Source organism: Schistocerca nitens, chromosome 1, assembly GCF_023898315.1.
Source record: "Schistocerca nitens isolate TAMUIC-IGC-003100 chromosome 1, iqSchNite1.1, whole genome shotgun sequence".
Taxonomy (NCBI): Eukaryota; Metazoa; Arthropoda; class Insecta; order Orthoptera; family Acrididae; genus Schistocerca; species Schistocerca nitens.
In genome coordinates this window covers 713,373,885-713,392,427 of record NC_064614.1, presented here as the reverse complement: position 1 = coordinate 713,392,427, position 18,543 = coordinate 713,373,885, and the positions used below count along the sequence as shown (strand labels likewise).

At 42.6% G+C, this 18,543-nt stretch overlaps 1 protein-coding gene across 1 annotated transcript in view; it reads left to right on the top strand.

Moving 5' to 3' along the window:
* Positions 1 to 18,543, top strand: part of LOC126196724 (fatty-acid amide hydrolase 2-A-like) — a 298,235-nt gene that overhangs the window by 160,026 nt on the left and 119,666 nt on the right. Inside the window, exon 5 of the mRNA XM_049934590.1 lies at positions 11,211 to 11,322. Coding sequence (XP_049790547.1) covers positions 11,211 to 11,322 — 112 coding nt within the window. The remainder of the gene's footprint in view (positions 1 to 11,210; positions 11,323 to 18,543) is intronic.

Here is an 18,543-nt window from a genome sequence, read left to right as displayed (position 1 = left end):
AAGGCGCACTGCAAGTAATACAGCAAGAAGTAGAGTCCAGCTCATACAATGGCAACAAGGATGAGACTCGGTGTACTAAGCACGTACGGTGGTGTCAGCGAAGAGGTTCCAAGCCCAAGTGGGCTGTGTGGCTGCCGCCGGCCGTCTGTTCCACGGCGGCAGAGAGGCTGCTTGTAGTCCAGGACCGCTGGAGGTGTGCACCACTGGGTCCGCCAGATCCCGCATGACCGCTGTTGGCATCAGACAGAAACTTGCCATTCTGTTGCTCGCATTATTCTACTTCGACTGCTGTGTAATAGAGCCCAAATATGCGAAATTCAGGCGATTTAGACTTCTAAATTTTCTAAAATAAAAAAAAGATGACCTAATTCATTTAGCATTACAGAAGCAACCCATGCCTATGCGATCACTCATCCAAAATGTTTCTGGCAACTATTTACGATATGCTTGCTAATAGTGTTTGTGGATATTACCACATTAAAGTTCAAACACACTAATAACATACCTGTGACAAAAAATAACTAAGTTACTCCTAATTGTTTGCCGACTGGGACTATCTGTCTGATTCTGATATTTTCCTTTTCTATTCTTTGCCGTATTAACATTAGTAAATACTTCTTGTACATTGTGGACGTATTAGAACACTACAGCAGTTGAAACTGAAGATAATTTATAATGAATTAGCTGCAGCCAATTGTTTTTAAAGACATTTATTTTTCCGTGATAACTTTCAAGACGCCTGGCAATCCATCTTCAGATGTTTACATTTATCTGTGTGTCGTGAACACTGTTTTGTTACTACCTTTGTTGCAGAGTTTTGCAACAGAAGTTTTAAGATAGCTATTGTAAAACATTTTAAATAAAGAAGCAATGTCCATGATACGTAAATAAGTGTAAACATCTGAATGTGGGGTGAAAATAACATGAACATACTCTCAGAAACGCGTGTCTTGAGGCACAATTTCTTGGCGTGGCATATCGGGAAAGGGACGACATTCAAATCGGTGCGTTACAGCGTAGGTGTTAACGTCACAGGTGCTTTCGTTTTGACTCCATGCACAAGACGCGCTGCTGTCACGTCACGTGACGAGCCGGTCTGTGAGCTTAAATAAGTATGTGAATCACACCCCTGAGTTATCAAAAGTTGCCCATGCCTGCCACGAAGTATTAACAGCTACGGCAGCACAACGCAGGACACACAAAAAATTTTATTATGCTTTCATTTTGCTCCCTTTTGTTCTCCGATAAGTTAAGCGATTCCAAAATGTGTGTTCCAGTCAAGTTCGTTAAAACTCATTTCTAAATATACCGATGCCACTAATGTAGGTTTGCCAATTTTAAAACTATCTAGCATGATGAAACGTAGTAAAGAACTTTACTTAGGACTGTAGATAGTATCTGCTAAACGAGATACAATGGCGTGAGACGTTATTACGACAAATAAAACTGGCCCGGAGAACAGAGTCCCAGAGAACGATGAAAGACAGAAGATGAAATGAAATACAGTACTAATCTGACAATAGCAGATGTACAAAGTGACTATCACTCATTTTTTGGCACTCTTGGGCACTGGTCAGCAAATTGCTGAAGGCAGATCGAATCTTGACTGTTGGAATTGCAGTCTCATCTGACATGTTCTGCTGCAGTTCTTGAAGACTATGAGGATTGGTGCGATATGCGTTATACATGAGGGCTCCCTGACATATCAGGTGACCTGGATGACCAGACAGGGGCGCGAGCAGACTGACTTCTGGCAACACCTCTATCAGGCGTGAAGATGATGATAATGTTTGGTTTATGGGGCGCTTTACTGTGCGGTCATCAGCGCCCGTACAAAAATGGTTCAAATGGCTCTGAGCACTATGGGACTTAACTGCTGAGGTCATCAGTCCCCTAGAACTCAGAACTACTTAAACCTAACTAACCTAAGGACATTACACACATCCATGCCCGAGGCAGGATTCGAACCTGCGACCGTAGCGGTCACGCGGTTCCAGACTGTAGCGCCTAGAACCGCTCGGCCACCCCGAGGCAGGTTTAGAACCTGCGACCGTAGCGGTCGCGCGGTTCCAGACTGTAGCGCCTAGAACCGCTTGGCCACTCCGGCCGGCGCCCGTACAAAGTCCCAATTTTTTTCACAGTCCAATTTTTTGAACGGGCCAATCTAGGCACTGTCACGAATGAGGGGGACAACACAAACACCCAGTCCCCGGGCAGAGAAAATCCCCAACCCGGCCGGGAATCGAACCCGGGACCCCGTGATCCAGAAATAGCAACGCTAGACACTAGATCACGAGCTGCGTGAAGATTGTGTAAACGTGCTCCGAGGTGTGGCCGGTTGTATGGACAGTTGCTCCATTCTGTTGGAAGTAACTACAGGTCTTTTCCTCCTCTGTTAATGCTGCCACAGATTCACGTCCAATCGCATCCACTTGTCCGGGCCACTTTTACTTGCTCGACCCTGTAGATGTGGCCAGTGAATAACAAATCTATGTCACGTGCACTGACGAAATGTGAGGAGAGTGATAAGTTGCCCGTACGCATTTAGTTGTCTGTTGTAATGGCGGTGTACAAGTAGTTCAGTTGGAGAAACGGATAATTGTCGGTCTGCGGGTCACAAGGGCACTATTTCATAAATGGTTGCGTTTGCTGCCTGTTCGCATGTTCCTGCAGTGAAAGTTTTTCGTGATCTGTTAATTGTGCCAACAGTAGAACGGCTCCCATTCGTCTCTACGGGAACAGTTCACTGTGCATGAAGGACGGGGGGTAGTCTTGAAAATATAAGGATATAGTTGAATTAAATCAGGCAGAAATATGATTAGGTAATTATACAAGAAGAGTAGTAGACGAAGTTTTCTACTTAAGCAGCAATACAACCTGTGACGCCAAAATCGAGAGAATATAAAAATGTAGATTGGGAGATGCAAGGAAAGCATGCCTGAACAGAGAATTTGTTAACATCAAATATAAATTTGAGTGTTTAGAGTTTAGGATCATTCCGTGATGGTGTTACAAACTTTCAGGGATACTGCAGAAGGATAAATGTATCAATTTGAGGCAAGGGACCGTGGTGTGCAAAAGACCGAGCTGAAAGTTACAAGCGGAGATCGTTCTGATACCTCTGACAGTGAAACACATTTACCGGTACTGTTGTTGCTACGATTGTGGGGGGATAGCCAACTTTTAGAGATAGAAGTATGAACGAAAACAAGGAAAAAAAATCCAATAAACACGGGCATCAAAATGCGTATCACAAGAGCCATAGGTACTTTTTCAGTATAGAGATGTGTTTCACACTAGCGAAGATGAACAAGCGCTCACAGCTCTTGTGATGTGCGTTGTGGAGCCATTGTTTACTAGTCATTTTTTTCTTGTTTTCGTCCGTACCAACAGCCCTAAAAGGAACCTATCCGACAATTTTACCAACAGCAGTATCTGTATTTGTAATCGCTTTCAGAGCTATCAGAACGATTTTCGCTTTTAACTTTCGACTCGGTTGTTTCTGGACCAGGGTCTCTTACCTCAAATTGTACATTTACCCTTCTATATCACTCTGAAAGTTTGTAACATCATCACTGATTCACCCTGCATAGACGTCAAAAGTGGACCACAAATAGCTCAGAAACGAAGGATACAGAAGCTTCTTAAATGTGGTGCTATATAATAATGCTGAAGATTAGATGATGAGTTCAAGTAGCTGGAAAACATGTACTGGATCGAAATGGCGAGAAAAGAGTTTTACGGCACAACTTGACTACATGGAGGAATAGATTAACAGTACATATCATGAGGAAACAAGAGTTGAATGATGTGGTAATGAGCGTGGAACGTAAGAACTGTAGAGGGAGAGCAAGGCTTGTAGGAAGACATAGAAACAATTCGGATGCGGACTGTTATATTTGTTACTAGGGGGACTGCTGTATTTGTTACCAGCAGGCTCGAACAACACGCAAGTGTTACGGAGATGCTCCGGGAACTCAAATGGGAATCACTGGAGGGAAGGCCACGTTGTTTCCGAGGAACACTATTGAGAAACTTTAGAGAACCGGCACTTGAAGCTGGCTGCCGAGCGATTCTACTGCCACCAAGATACATCTCGCCTAAGGATCACGAAGATAAGCTACGAGAAATTAGGGCCCACACGGAGGCATATAGACAGTTGTATTTCCCTCGCTTTATTTGCGAGTGGAATAGGAAATGAATTGACTAGTAGAGGTACAGGGTACCCTCCGCCACGCACCATACGGTGGCTTGTGGAGTATATGGGTACAAGTAGATGCAGAAGGCTTGCTTACAGTAAGTAGGTGCAAATGAGTGTACATCAAACCAGTCTTCGGACTGGAGGCTGCAACAACAACGTTATGTGCTCGACACTACTCTCCGCTTTTGAAGGCCACGTGAATGTAATACTACCAGCTACTTAATAAATGAGAGGAAAATTCCGTGTATGAGGCTTTCGGTGAGTGTTAAGATGCTCTAAGGAACTGCAGTCCATAAGTCGGCTCAGTTGCAGCCAGTAGGGAACCGGGTTTTCCATTCTGTTCTTGCTTTCACATACATGTGAAAACCACGGGAAATTTTAATCTCGATGGCCAGATGAAGATTTGAAGCTCGTAAAAGAAAAATTATAGCTTGAATCTCCATTTAGTGTGACTCTGTAATTAACCTCAAATTTTGAGGCGCAGCTCGTAGTTAAAGGCTCTGAGGCTAAGCTGCCCACAATATATATTGAAATACAGTTTTCTGTTCTGGATAACAGAATTTAAATGATCAAGGAAACATCTCAAGTATTTCTGACACGAATTTAGAGAATGACACTCATCTTCTTGTAACTGTTAATATTTAATATCAAGTGATGTTTTTCGAAGAGGTTTTTAAGGCTGCGCCTTGTTCTATAGAGGACAGCTTTCAAGGGCCTTCCGAAGGCTCACGCGCTTCAGCCTAGCAACAGGTCACGTCTACATCACAAGCAAAACTTGGGAGACGCCATATTGGATTTCTTACTAATTATTTGATCCCCTTTGTTAAGGAGTTATATAACTGACATCCTACGAATATATGCCACTTCAAAGCACTATCACATTAAGGAGCTTCTGAAAACGCGTCGTTATTGGTACGATTTGTTGAAAGGAAATGGCGGCAAACGTCAAGCTGGTGGGAAAGAATTTTGTATTTCGTTGTTTTCGAATTATAACTTGCGTATCATGAAAGTGTGCCGTTTCGAGGCAATGACACATTGAAAATGTCTGAAAAATTCATCGTTCTTGGTACTATTTATTATAATTAAACGTATGTTAATAAAATACCGGCGATTAATACCTTTAAGGGGTCACGCAATATAAGACCCATCAGTGCAGCAGTGTACTGTAGTCTAGTGGATGGAGATGCGGACTTACAATGTGACGCAGAGATGTTTCACATCCTCCGTTCTCCAATTTTTTTTTATTTAGCTTTGCGTTTTCTGAAAGATTGTGCGACTTTCTTATTAATTTAATAGATGTATGCTCTGTAGTATTTGATGTTATGTAAATAGAAGAGCTCTCTCTCTTTTTCTCTCTTAGGAGTGACTTTGTTCCATAGTGTGGACGTGTCAGAGAATATACCTACGAACTGTAAGATTGCTTTCGACGTCTCTCCCGGATTCGATCGCAATTCAGTATTTATTTATGAAAAAATCACAATCACAGCGCAAGATCGCTCCTTACTGCACACACAATCACAGCAGCAACGTCACTTCGTCGATGCGCTATTTCACGAACGGCGCGTATTGAACGCACAATAAACATTAAATGTCTCAAGTTTAGAGCTGAAAACACGAAAGCTTGAAGAGATGTTAACATACACAGCATTAAAGATCTCTCCAAAACGTTTCTTTTAGCACGATTTGTTGTGGTAAAATGGAAAATGTAACGTCTGCAGATAAATATGCTATCTATAGATCTTAACTTAGAGTTAGGGAGGTTGGGTTGTTTGGGGGAAGGAGACCAGACAGCGAGGTCATCGGTCTCAGCGGATTAGGGAAGGACAGGGAAGGAAGTCGGCCGTGCCCTTTCAAAGGAACCATCCCGGCATTTGCCTGGAGCGATTTAGGAAAATCACGGAAAACCTAAATCAGGATGGCCGGACGTGGGATTGAACCGTCGTCCTCCCGAATGCGAGTCCAGTGTCTAACCACTACGCCACCTCGCTCGGTCTAACTTAGAGTTAAATTTTGGTGTTATTTACTAGTTGTTTATGAAACGAAAAGGCGATACAATATGTAAACTATTGCTGAAATGTGATATTGCATGGTGAAAGACTGATCTGTAGCGTAGTCAGAGGTCTAGGTTAGTTCCGATCGATAAAATCCGTAGCGTTCTTCGAATGGAAACCACGGTCCGCGCCTGCCTCAAAATACTGTACCTGGAAGCAGAAATAGCGCTGTCAATGTAGACCAAAACCGGCCAACTGTAGGAAAAAATTCGGGTCGTCGCAAATTTTTGTACAGTGGTGGGATGGTGTACTATGAACGAGTTAAAAATCCTGACAGATGAGGTGTGAGCATTGGTGACGGGTGGGGGGAGTTGAAAGGCCAATTTTACATTTTTCGTGAATAACTCGGAAACCACAGGTTCAAGCGAAAGAGTTCCACAGCAAAGAATTAAACTATTTAAAATTTCCTACAAAAGTTTCCTATTATCTTTTTCTAGGACTAATGGTTTCCGCGTCGCAGAGGATGACAAAATTGCAGATTATTAAAAATTGTTTTTTAGCGGGATACAGTTAATGTTTATGTGAACTGGGTTATAAACAGATATTAAATGTGTGTACCATATCTAAGAGCGTAGAGCCGTATTAAACGTTCTGTTGCGTTCTAATGAAGGAGGGGGGGGGGGGGGGGAATTCTGTGTAGGGTAGAAGCGCGAGTGAAGGTAGGTCACCAAAGTGGGCATGCACTTCCCTCTTTCATAGGTCTGCAAATTGAACGGCGAGTAGGCTATTCCTCACTCGGCCTACCTCACTACGTCACAAGAAGGAACAACAAGGTTTTTGATGAAGTTATACCGGCCCTCCACAGCAGACCTTATATGTGGATAATTCGGAAAGTTAGTTCCGATCGGTCACGAAATGGAAACAACTGTGAAGATCCGACGAAGCTTTGCACAAATGTGTTGGGCGGTGTCTCTAGTATGCCCGTAGAACGTGTCACGTCGCTCTTTTCAGTTTCACGTCGCTTTTCTCAGTTATGAGCTCACGGTGAGTACGTAAAGATGCCTAGAAAATAATGTCTCCCGCCAAGTACGAGTTCCTGGTGAGAGAAATCGCCTGATGTCATTCAGCCTATATACGTAACTGTCATACGGCTCCTGCTGCGTGACAGTTCTCGGCCGAACGTTGCAGGGGTAATAAAGATGCTGCTGCAGCGTTTTCGATGGGAAGTGTTTGATAACCCACAATACAGCCCGTAATGGGCTCCTGTTGAGTTTCATCTCCTATCACTCGAACTGCTGGGTGTAAAGACAACGTTTTGGCAAAGACGACGAGCTGCAGATCAGCGCAGAGAATTGGCGGAAACCAAAGGCGGCTGTCTTCTAAAGCGAGGGTATGGGAAAGTTGGTACAACGCTACGACAAATGACTAAGTCAGAGAGGTGTCTATGTAGAGAAATGGCTGGAAGGTTTAGTTAACTCTTGCAAATAAAACATTTTTGATTTTCACAGAGGTTTCCATTTCACGACCGATCGGAACTTACTCTTCGATAGTCGTCGTATACCACTGACGATGTAGTGCGCAGACATACCCGATGGGCGTTTATTTCCACAACGCATTTTAACAGAATGTGGAATGGAGATTTGAGTCACTAATAATATTAACGCATATCGACAGAATCTACGAAAATCTCTGCTCACCGTTCTAAACTACTAGAGGGTAACTGATTGTTAGTCATGCTGTACGGCGGCTGTTGTTCTTCAGGGAAAGGCAACCACCCTCGCCACGAACGTTGCTCGCTTTTCTGTTTACAAGTAGACTACACACCCTCAGCATTTCTTGTCCGCTTCTCTTATGTTATTCACATTTTTTTAAAGGTCCTGGTTATATAGTGGAGCCGTTGTCAGCTAATTGAGTTCTTATCTGCAGTTGTTACGTGTGGCTTCATGGAATGACAAGCGCATGGTGACAGTGGCAAACAAACTTTGATATTATCAATCCAACTCATCCAATAATGCGGTTTCACGTCAGCCGAAAACACTGATAGAAATTAAAGAACCAAGAGTCATTTACCAATAAAGTCAATTTATGGATAGAACTGATAGGGCTGACCATATATTTGACTCTATACAGTATCAATCAGGGGTACGAAACGTTGCTTCCGCATTACTGTGGATTTTGTCGACGTAGCCTAACACAACGCATGGCAGCAGCACAGGGACGATGGTAGTAAATTGGGCCACATGACATTTCGTCGTAGAATCATCACTAAACTAAAATTGCCGTGTTGCTATGCAAAGAGGAAGTCCATCTAAAGCCGCAAAAACTGATTCTAGATGCAACAACCTGGAACACTGAGTTTCAGATTTGCCACTAGATCCTATTTCAATAAAGAAGATTGAAATTCACTGTCGTCAACGTCAGAAAAAAATTCAACAGTGTCCATTAAGTGTAGTGTTCCACTTAATGTTTCTTGTTGCATACCGTTCCTTAAAAAACAGTTATAGATGCTATTCATAATGAGATTTTCACTCTGCAGCGGAGTGTGCGCTGATATGAAACTTCCTGGCAGATTAAAACTGTGTGCCGGACCGAGACTCGAACTCGGGACCTTCGCCTTTCGCGGGAAAGTGCTCTAACAACTGAGCTACCCAAGCACGACTCACGCCCCGTCCTCACAGCGCTTGCCCGCGTAAGGCAAAGGTCCCGAGTTCGAGTGTCGGTCCGCCACACACTTTTAATCTGCCACGTAGTTTCATAGATACTATTGATTTGAAGTTTACGTAGTGGCATTGTGTTAAGCACATGTATATACAGCTGTTCTGCTATCCTATGTTTTAGTGTTGTAAACGAAGGCATAGACTTCCTTGGAGTAGGATTTAGCTCAGCTTTAATATTTGTTGGACTGAGACCTCTAACCCTAGATTACTAAACCGTCATAAATTTACGATGGTTTAGCAGCAATGTAACATGTCCCCCATGTACTGCTCTAAGGTTAAATGAAAGTAATATATCACAAAACGTTGACCAGTTTTATCCATGTCGACGAATTCATTGAGAGCATTCAATATTGATGGCTACCAAACAAATGCGATACCTAATTCAAAATTCACACTTAAATGTTATAAAATGTTGGTACTTTATACTATAGCCATTTGTTAGAAACAACAACTGATGTCTACACGTTCAGGTCGGATACTTCTGGAGCAACCCTCGCATGACTATGCAGTATTTATTTTTAAAAAAAATGGCTCTGAGCACTATGGGACTCAACATCTTAGGTCATAAGTCCCCTAGAACTTAGAGCTACTTAAACCTAACTAACCTAAGGACATCACACACACCCATGCCCGAGGCAGGATTCGAACCTGCGACCGTAGCAGTCCCGCGGTTCCGGACTGCAGCGCCAGAACCGCTAGACCACCGCGGCCGGCTTGTATTTATTTTAAAAAGGCAACTTATGTCTGAGGAAGGGAGGTGAGTAGGAGTTAATTAATACTCTGAGGTGACCAAAGTCATGTGATACCTCCTAACATCGAGTCGGACCTCCTTTCAGCCGGCATAGTGCAGCAACTCGACGTAGCACAGACTCTACAACTGGAAGTTCCCTGCGCAAATACTGAGCAATATTGGCTCTGTAGCAGTGATAACTTCGTAAGTGTAGCCGGTGCAGGTTGTTTTGAACGAACTGACGTCTCGATTAAGTCCCATAAATATTCGACGGGATCCATGTCGGGGGATCTGAGTGGCCAAGCCGTTCGCTCAAATTAACCGGAATCTTCTTCAGACCAATTGCGAACAGTTGTGGCCCGAAAAAGTGACAGCATTGTTTCGCAACATGAAGTCCAAGAATAGTTGCAAACAGTCCCCAAGTAGCCGAGCATAATCTTTTCCAGTCAATGATCGGTTCAGTTGGACCAAAGGGCCCAGTCCGTTCCACGTAAACAAAGCCTACACCATTATGGAGCCACTACCAGCTTGCACAGTGCCTTGTTGACAACTCGGGCCAAGGCTTCGAGAGGTTCGCGCCACAGTCAAACGCTACCATCAGCTCTTACCAACTGAAATCGGGACTCATGTGGTCAGGCCACGGATTTCCAGTCGTCTAGCGTCCAACCTGTATGGTCACGAGCCCAGGAGAGGCGCTGCAGGCGTTGTGTTGTTAGCAAAGGCACTCGCCTCGATCGTCTGCTGCCATAGTCCATTAACGCCAAATTTCGCGCACTGCCCTAACGGATACTTTCTTCGTGCATTCTACATCGATTTCTGCTCTTGTGTTGCTTGTCTATTAGCACTGCTGATCTCGGTCGTTAAGCGAAGGCCGTCGGCCACTGCGTTGTCTGTGTTGAGAGGTAATGCCTGAAGTTTGGCATTCTTGGCACACTCTTGACACTGTGGATCTCGGAATATTGAATTCCCCAGAGATTTCCGAAAGGGCATGATCAATGCGTGTAGGTCCATCTACCAGTCAGCGTTCAAGGTCTGTTCAAAAATGGTTCAAATGGCTCTGAGCACTATGGGACTCAACGTCTGAGGTCATCAGTTCCCTAGAACTTAGAACTACTTAAACCTAACCAACCTAAGGACGTCACACACATCCATGCCCGAGGAAGGATTCGAACCTGCGACCGTAGCGGTCGCGCGGTTCCAGACTGTAGCGCCTAGAACCGCTCGGTCACCCCGGCCGGCTCAAGGTCTGTTAATACCCGTCGTGCGTCCATAATCACCTTGGAAACCTTTCTACATGTATCACCAGAGTACAAATGAGGGCTTTGTCAATGCACTGTCCTTTTATACTATGTGTACGCGATACTGCTACCATCTGTAGACATGCAGATGACTGTCCCATGATTTGTGTCACCTTAGTGTATGTCGCTCGTGTGGGAAAATGTTCTCTAACCTGCCCTGGGATAAAGCTGGTGATCTAGTGGCATTAAACAGCAAACTTGCTGCGACGTTGCTGGGGTGTGCAGGCCGCTTAGCCAGCTCCTGACTCACCATGTTTCCTCGCTGGTCCGCAGGCGGCGCTGCTGGGGTCCGCGGCGTCAGTGGTGGGTCTGGCGTCCGACGTGGGCGGCTCCGCGCGCCTGCCGGCCCTCTTCTGCGGCGTCTTCGGCCACAAGCCGTCGCCAGGTGAGTCCCTGCCGACACAACAGCTAACTGCGGCTCCGCTTTTCTGCACCGTCCCGCTGTGTAGGAACCATCACGTTTATACAGAGTGTCCCAGCAGAAATTGTCATATTCGGAGAAAACACAGGAACGATAATCTGAAACAAAAAACTTCATACGGACGTATGTCCTACTACCAACTGTTTCCGAGACAGACTACACTTCATGCAAATTTGGTATTGGTCTAGTGGCGGGCACGTATGAGTCTTAACTACCCGACCTCGTTGACGTTTTATCCTAGCCCGACCTACCTCATTGTTTCCAAGACTCTTTGCTCGACATGCGTGTCTGCCATTAAAGTAGTTCGTTGAACGCGCACTGACCATGGTGTTTTTTTTTAATAAAGTGGTGCCATGGATTTGAGTGTATCAGAAGACGCAACCGTTAACTGTGGTTGTACACACGCTAGTTAAAAATTTCACATGCCTACTGTAATGCTGTATGTTTGCGGCTTCTACGTTGGTATACTTCGTTCATCATAAGAATAAAGCAGATGCTGATTGATCAGCAGACATAGCACACGTTCACTGGTGTAGTTAACGTTCTTGGAAGTAGGACCTACTCACCTAGGGTGTTCGGAAAATCCATCCCGTTACAGACTTCTAGGACTTGTAGAGGGAAGTGAGTGCATATGATTGTTAACAAGAACCCATGTCCGGAAACGTACCGTTTGCGTGCCACAGCTTTTTGAAAACATGTTTGCTAGGTAGGTTTGCAACCGGGTAGTCAGGGGTAGTTACGTCAGATTGGCTGATGTCATTTTGACGTCTGTTCTACATCTCTTACCTGGTTCGAGCCACATTCAAGTGTCTGTGAGTGTTTGAGGTGGTATGGAGTGTTGGAGATGGTATGGATGTTGTTGTTGGCCATGCACAACATGCCAGACGGTGCTGCAAACAAAATCAATTTCTCGCGGAATGTCTCGTGTACTTGACGAGTTCCCTTCAACATGGTGCAGACGGTCTCTTCCAATTTTGTGTGTGGCGTCTCGTTATTGCACCACAATCACGCCTGCTGACGGTGAAAGTATCCCTTTCTCGAAACCGTTGCGTAATAGTGGTGAAACGGGTTTGCGATGGGGTCGGACGCTGTGCTTAACGATCTTGATAAAGTCGACAAGCAGCTCTTCCATTACCAAGAGCTTCGCCATACAGAATCACCTTGTCTAACACTCGCAGGCACTGACTGAGACTCGAACCAGTCAGAGAGGTAGAATAGACGTTAAACGACATCAGCCAATCCGATGTAAGCCACCCCTCCCCCCCAACCCTGTTGCAATACTGCCGAGCAAACATGTTTTCAGACGGCTGTAGCACGGAAACGGTACGTTACCGGACATGGGTTCCTATTCAAAATATTCTGTACTCACTCTCCTCTACAAGTCCTAGAAGTTTATAACGCGAATTTCCGAATACCCTGTATGTTAGATATCTTATTACCGTAAGTGAAACTTTAAGATGTTCTAATGTATTAACAGCCATCAACGTTTTTCTTATTCATCTTTAAGCTTTGTAGTTTTTATTCAAAAATCATGTAAGGTCACAGTTTCTGTAAACTCTAGTTGTGGTCTGACTGTCGCGCTGTTTATACGTAAAATGAAAATGGCAGACGCTGCTTTCTGCACCGTAGTGAAACACTTGCGTGGAACCCCGTTAAAAATGGCGAGAAACAAGTTGTTCTTAAATTTTTCACAAGATTACAAAGAAAAACTTGTCTTGGAAGATTTTCAGGAAGCTATATTTGCTAAAGTCAAGGCGTTTTCAGTAAACGAGATTTGTAACTTAATCGGTACCGTTGGCGAATGTTTGTATGTAGTTTTCTAAGTCAAAACTCACAGCGTTGTTTTTCGTTCAGTTCTAGTAATGACACCATTTAAATACAAAATTCATCAAATATATGCTAATCAACACATATCTAATCATCATTAGTATTAAAAGTAGTTATCGATATTTTATAAAAGATATTTAATAAAGAACATTTAAATTAACAAAATATTGCAAATTAAATTTTTGGCACAAAGATGAAAAATCAAACATCTTTAACTTGGACTATGTCCGTTGCTTCATACCACAGATGTGCTCTCACATGAGCCAGAGCGAATAAGCGTCGTAGAAACATGGAAAACGATAATTTTCACGGTATGGAGCACACCGTACCATTGAAACCTGAACCCAATAGCATTGTTCTACAGCCAACTTTCTGGATTTGTCGCGAGAAATAAGAAGACATTAAGCTACCAGATGTATTGGACCTAATGTGTAAAGCTTTGTCACACGTCGCTGGCAGGATGCAGAATAGCACGTCATAAAAGAGGAGGGGAGAATGTGGCACTTGGCTGGCTCCGCGGATTCTGTTGCTGGTCGCCTCGTTATCAGCTTGGCAGAGTACAGTTCCAGTACTGACATGTATTCCTCGGAATCGGATATAGATGGGGTTCTGAGATTACCAGACGACTGACTGTAAGCCATCCGTTGCCTCAATATTTAACTATACGTTGAAATCCCTGCCATAGGTTACACGTCACACATACCTCACGCAGAAAAATTACCCTGTGTTTACGTTGTTAGCAATTTTCATGACTCTTGTTTTTAATTACAATACTATGTTATCAAAGAAGGAGAGCGTGTTATGTTTTCAGTCTGGTCCCCTGAGGAGCGTATTACCGGAGTTTTGCCGTTACATCATTCTATTTAAAACTTAAATGACTTTCGAAGCTGTAGCTATTGTTTCTCTGTTCGTCTCTTTTTGATGCCCGCATCTCGTGGTCGTGCGGTAGCGTTCTCGCTTCCCACGCCCGGGTTCCCGGGTTCGATTCCCGGCGGGGTCAGGGATTTTCTCTGCCTCGTGATGGCTTGGTGTTGTGTGCTGTCCTTAGGTTAGCTAGGTTTAAGTAGTTCTAAGTTCTAGGGGACTTATGACCACAGCAGTTGAGTCCCATAGTGCTCAGAGCCATTTGAACCATTTGATCTCTTTTTGATTCTTAATTACAAAAGTTACAGGCGCCGATAAAGCTGTTGTCCCATATCATCTCTGAGCCGATATGCTCGTAACGCACAGCATAAAACGTATCCTTATTATCATATTTGGCCGTACTAGAGACATCTTGGCTTTCGTTCAATGTGGAACTAAATCTAATGAGATTCCAGTAAACACAGAAGAACGCGTAGTGTAATGTTGACATCAGGTTTATTCTTACGATAAACTCAGTATTGCGCTGCAGCTCCTGCTGTCGAAGAACACCGTCGGCGCTTTCCCACACATCGAGTTCCTGATCGTAGAGTGTTTACCAGAGTCCTCATTGCGTTATTCTTCCGAGTACCCATTTATCTTCTGATCCTGTAGTTCAACACCCTTTGCAGAAACGGCAACAAATTGTTGAATGGTACAAGGTAGTGACGTGTATGATAATGCTTAGAGATGAATGTGTTATAAATAAGTATTTTTCAATTGATACTTCGTAAAATCCGGGTTGCAAGGTTTACTTACTGCTGCAAAAGTGTACGTGTGTGAACCTGACAATGTATTCAATAATACAGAAAATAAATAACAATTTTCATCAAATATGTTGTACCTCGAAAGCAAGTTGGAATAGGACAAATGTCCATATGAAGTTTTTATGTTCAAGTGATCATTCATGTCATAAGCCTGAATATTGACCATTACGTCCCATACCCCCTCTGTAACAACAGGTGACGCTGCTTTATCATTTCGCTTGCTCCGAAGTAATGATTGACGCGGCGATCTCCAATAAATGTAAATGTCGTGTGACTAGGGCCTCCCGTTGGGTAGACCGTTCGCCGGGTGTGATTTGACGCCACTTCGGCGACTGCATTCTATATCCTCTCTACTTCGACAATCGTCAGTTATTTTGCTGCCCAAATAGCAAAACATATTGACTGCTGTTATTGTCTCATTTCGTAATGTAACTCTAACATCACCTAATACCATTTGAAACGTCCCCTTTGAACAATTATACACGACTGGGCTTAAACTGACACACAATATTTTTTTAGCGCAACGCAATCTGACTTTCAAAAATCCCTACAAAAGAATGGCCCTGACTAACATTAAACTATACCTTTCACAAATCACTAAATCACTTACCTCACAAAAATCTTCGTTACTCCCACTACTGCAATACAGCAAGCGCCACTACTGCCAGCTAAATAAAAGATTCAAACTACTGAAGGCACTAACTACTGATAGGGATAGTTAGCAAATGAAAGATATTAATAGAGAACAAACAATGTATTTACCTTGATATCATATATAAATATAGCAGTTCATGACAAATTTCAAAACTCCGCCATCTCTCTCCCCACATCCACCACTGCTGGCGGCTCACCTCCAACTGCGCAACGCTATGCGCTGTTCACAGCCAGCTGCCTAACACTACAATGGCGAGTATTACAACAATGCAAAGCAGCCACAGACTGCACACAGCACAGCCAGTGATTTTCATACAGAGGTGGCGTTACCAATAAAAAACCTAAACAGCCTACTTACATAGCGCCCATGCTCCCCACAAAAAATTTTACAAATTTTTTTGGGCACTGGCCAATACATATTCGTTAAAATTTTTCATAATCGTAATTACAATAACAAAGAAATCAAATGCACACACTTATTGATACAATGTTGGTCAAAAGCTAAAATTTTCTCACAGTCCATAAAGACAGTCCTGATCATTCATCACATTGCAGTGTTTTTCTCAAAGTCTGAGCAGTAAAAGAAAATGCACACGGAAGTAGTGGATTTCCATGCAGTCTTGAAGAAGTATCGTTGTCCTTCCAACGGAAAGACAGTGCTGATTCTCGACATGCAGACAGGTCATGGGCCACAACAGAGCAAACCCACAGCGGAGTCAATCGAAGTTTTGAAGAATATCGTTTGGTAGGTCATCACAGAGCAGACCCACTGTAGTCCTGGTAGAGATTACGGTATTGGTGGGCCACCAGAGGTGCAGACCCACTGCAGTCCTTGTAGAAATAATGGTATTGATGGATCATCAAAGATGCAGACCCACTGTAGTCCTTGTAGAGATGGCCAGCAGCCATCCGTTGTGACTGTGCAGGTGCACAATCACCATCGAAGAGTCTTGCGGACAATATAGCAAGTCCATAAACCACCACTTGTGCACTCACAAAGTTTTTTGAATTGTCCTGAGAACCAGCAATGCTGTTAACCAGTCCCTTGCTGAATTATTAACACACGTGCAAACACTAACAGTCCCTACTTCTCACATATTGTCCATATACTATGACCAATAGAAACGTGTGTAGTGAAATGTAACTTAATTTGAAGAACTGGTGTCAATTACAATATTAAATTTACAACATAAGAATACAATAACAAAGATACCAAATACATCAGTAAAGAACATAACAATACAAATAACATTTGCGGTAATAGGGGCTTTACAAAAGAATAGAAATAAACATATACATCAGTGTTACAGGAATTATGACATAAGTAAACACATAAAGATCAGAAGAACTTTTGAAACATCACCTTCACATGTGAGCAACAAACCAGAATAAATAATGTCTAAACATCTTTACAAAGTAAATAACATAGTATTAGAAAAATTCTACAACATAGGTCTTATCAGATAAACAACTAAAGACAGGAAGTACACAAATACACAAGGATACACAAACACATAGCATAATAACACAGGGGGAAAGGACAGGGTTTGTTTTCAATATAACATTTGGTACTGCAGTATTTTGCGAACAAAACCTTTTTTGTTCTTGGAGATCTCCCTTCATTCATCATTATTCCCAAAAAGTCCTATCTATACCTCCTTTTTGTATTCCAACCATATTTCTTTCAAAATAATTATGGCTCATTGTACAATACTCATTTTGGCCCAAAACGTTTTCATATACCTTGTCAATGCATTGCTTCCAATTCATCATAGTTAGTTTCTTATATAGTCTACCCCCTCTTAAGCTAACTTAAATCTACTGAGCTCAGATGCTAAACTAAGGGGCGAGGCAATGCAGCAGCACAAAACAATTAACGCAAACAGCAATGACAAAAAATGGACATTGGCAAACAATTGCAATATTACGACTAATATAAGGCAATGAGCAGCAAACAAGAAAATTAAATCAGTAGTAAACTGGCTTAGCAGAGTAACACAAAGTCAAATTCAGTAACACTATGCCTGGCAAACAGCAGCTTATATCTAAACATGACAAAGCTCAAGCAGAAAAAAATATTACACTAAAGATAACAATTCAGAGAAGGGAAATGTATAATCACATCTTAATGTCTAAGTAATTAAAGTGATGCACCACAACAACTTATTGTAAGAAAAATATTACCATGTACTTGAAAAGAAAATTATGTGTGCAGTTACTGTTACTAGTCCCTTCTTATTGTTCTTTCCTTTCCAAGTGTTCCTTTTTTTTTTTAGGAATGTGGATTACAAAATTATTAGTTAATAGATCTGTTGACAGAAAGTGTTCACATTAGCAAATGCATTTTATTTTATAAAAGCAATGCTACAACACAGCTGGAAACTAGATATCAAATGAAATAAGCAACTATGAAAAGCAAAGCATAAAAATATCATTCAATAGTCATGTGACATTTCATAAGTTAGTAGAAATTCTCTCAACTCTCGTAGAAAGACGCTTGTCATAATCAGGTGTGCAGATGTAAAAATATTTCTCGTCATTTCATTAGGCATTTCTGTAAATATCATAAATTAAGAGCTCCACAGTGTCAACATATGTTTTCAAGTTCGACCGTGTCGTTTTTGCGATGCTCTCTACAAAGAAACGTCAATAGCGAGGATAATGGCCTCCCTTTTTTTTCTACCTGTGTCGCTGAAAAGGGCCCGCAATAATGGCTTTTTCTCCAGGCGTCTGACACACCTGGCCGCTCACAACGAGTTACTTCACGGTCACTTACCTTTCTTAACGAAATATTTACGACAGCAGTTTTCGCTACAGCGACAGTCTCATATAAAAATTTCATAGGTCAAGAATTTGCGTTACAAATCTGTAGAAACAAAATCGTATGAATATAACAGTGTCCAAAAAATTCTCGCCGGCATTGTGATACATTCACGCATTTACACACATTTCATAACTCTTAAAGTACGATTCTCGATTTACAACATCCTTTTTCACCAGTCAGAGTCCCTACCTTCTATTCATTATTCATATACAT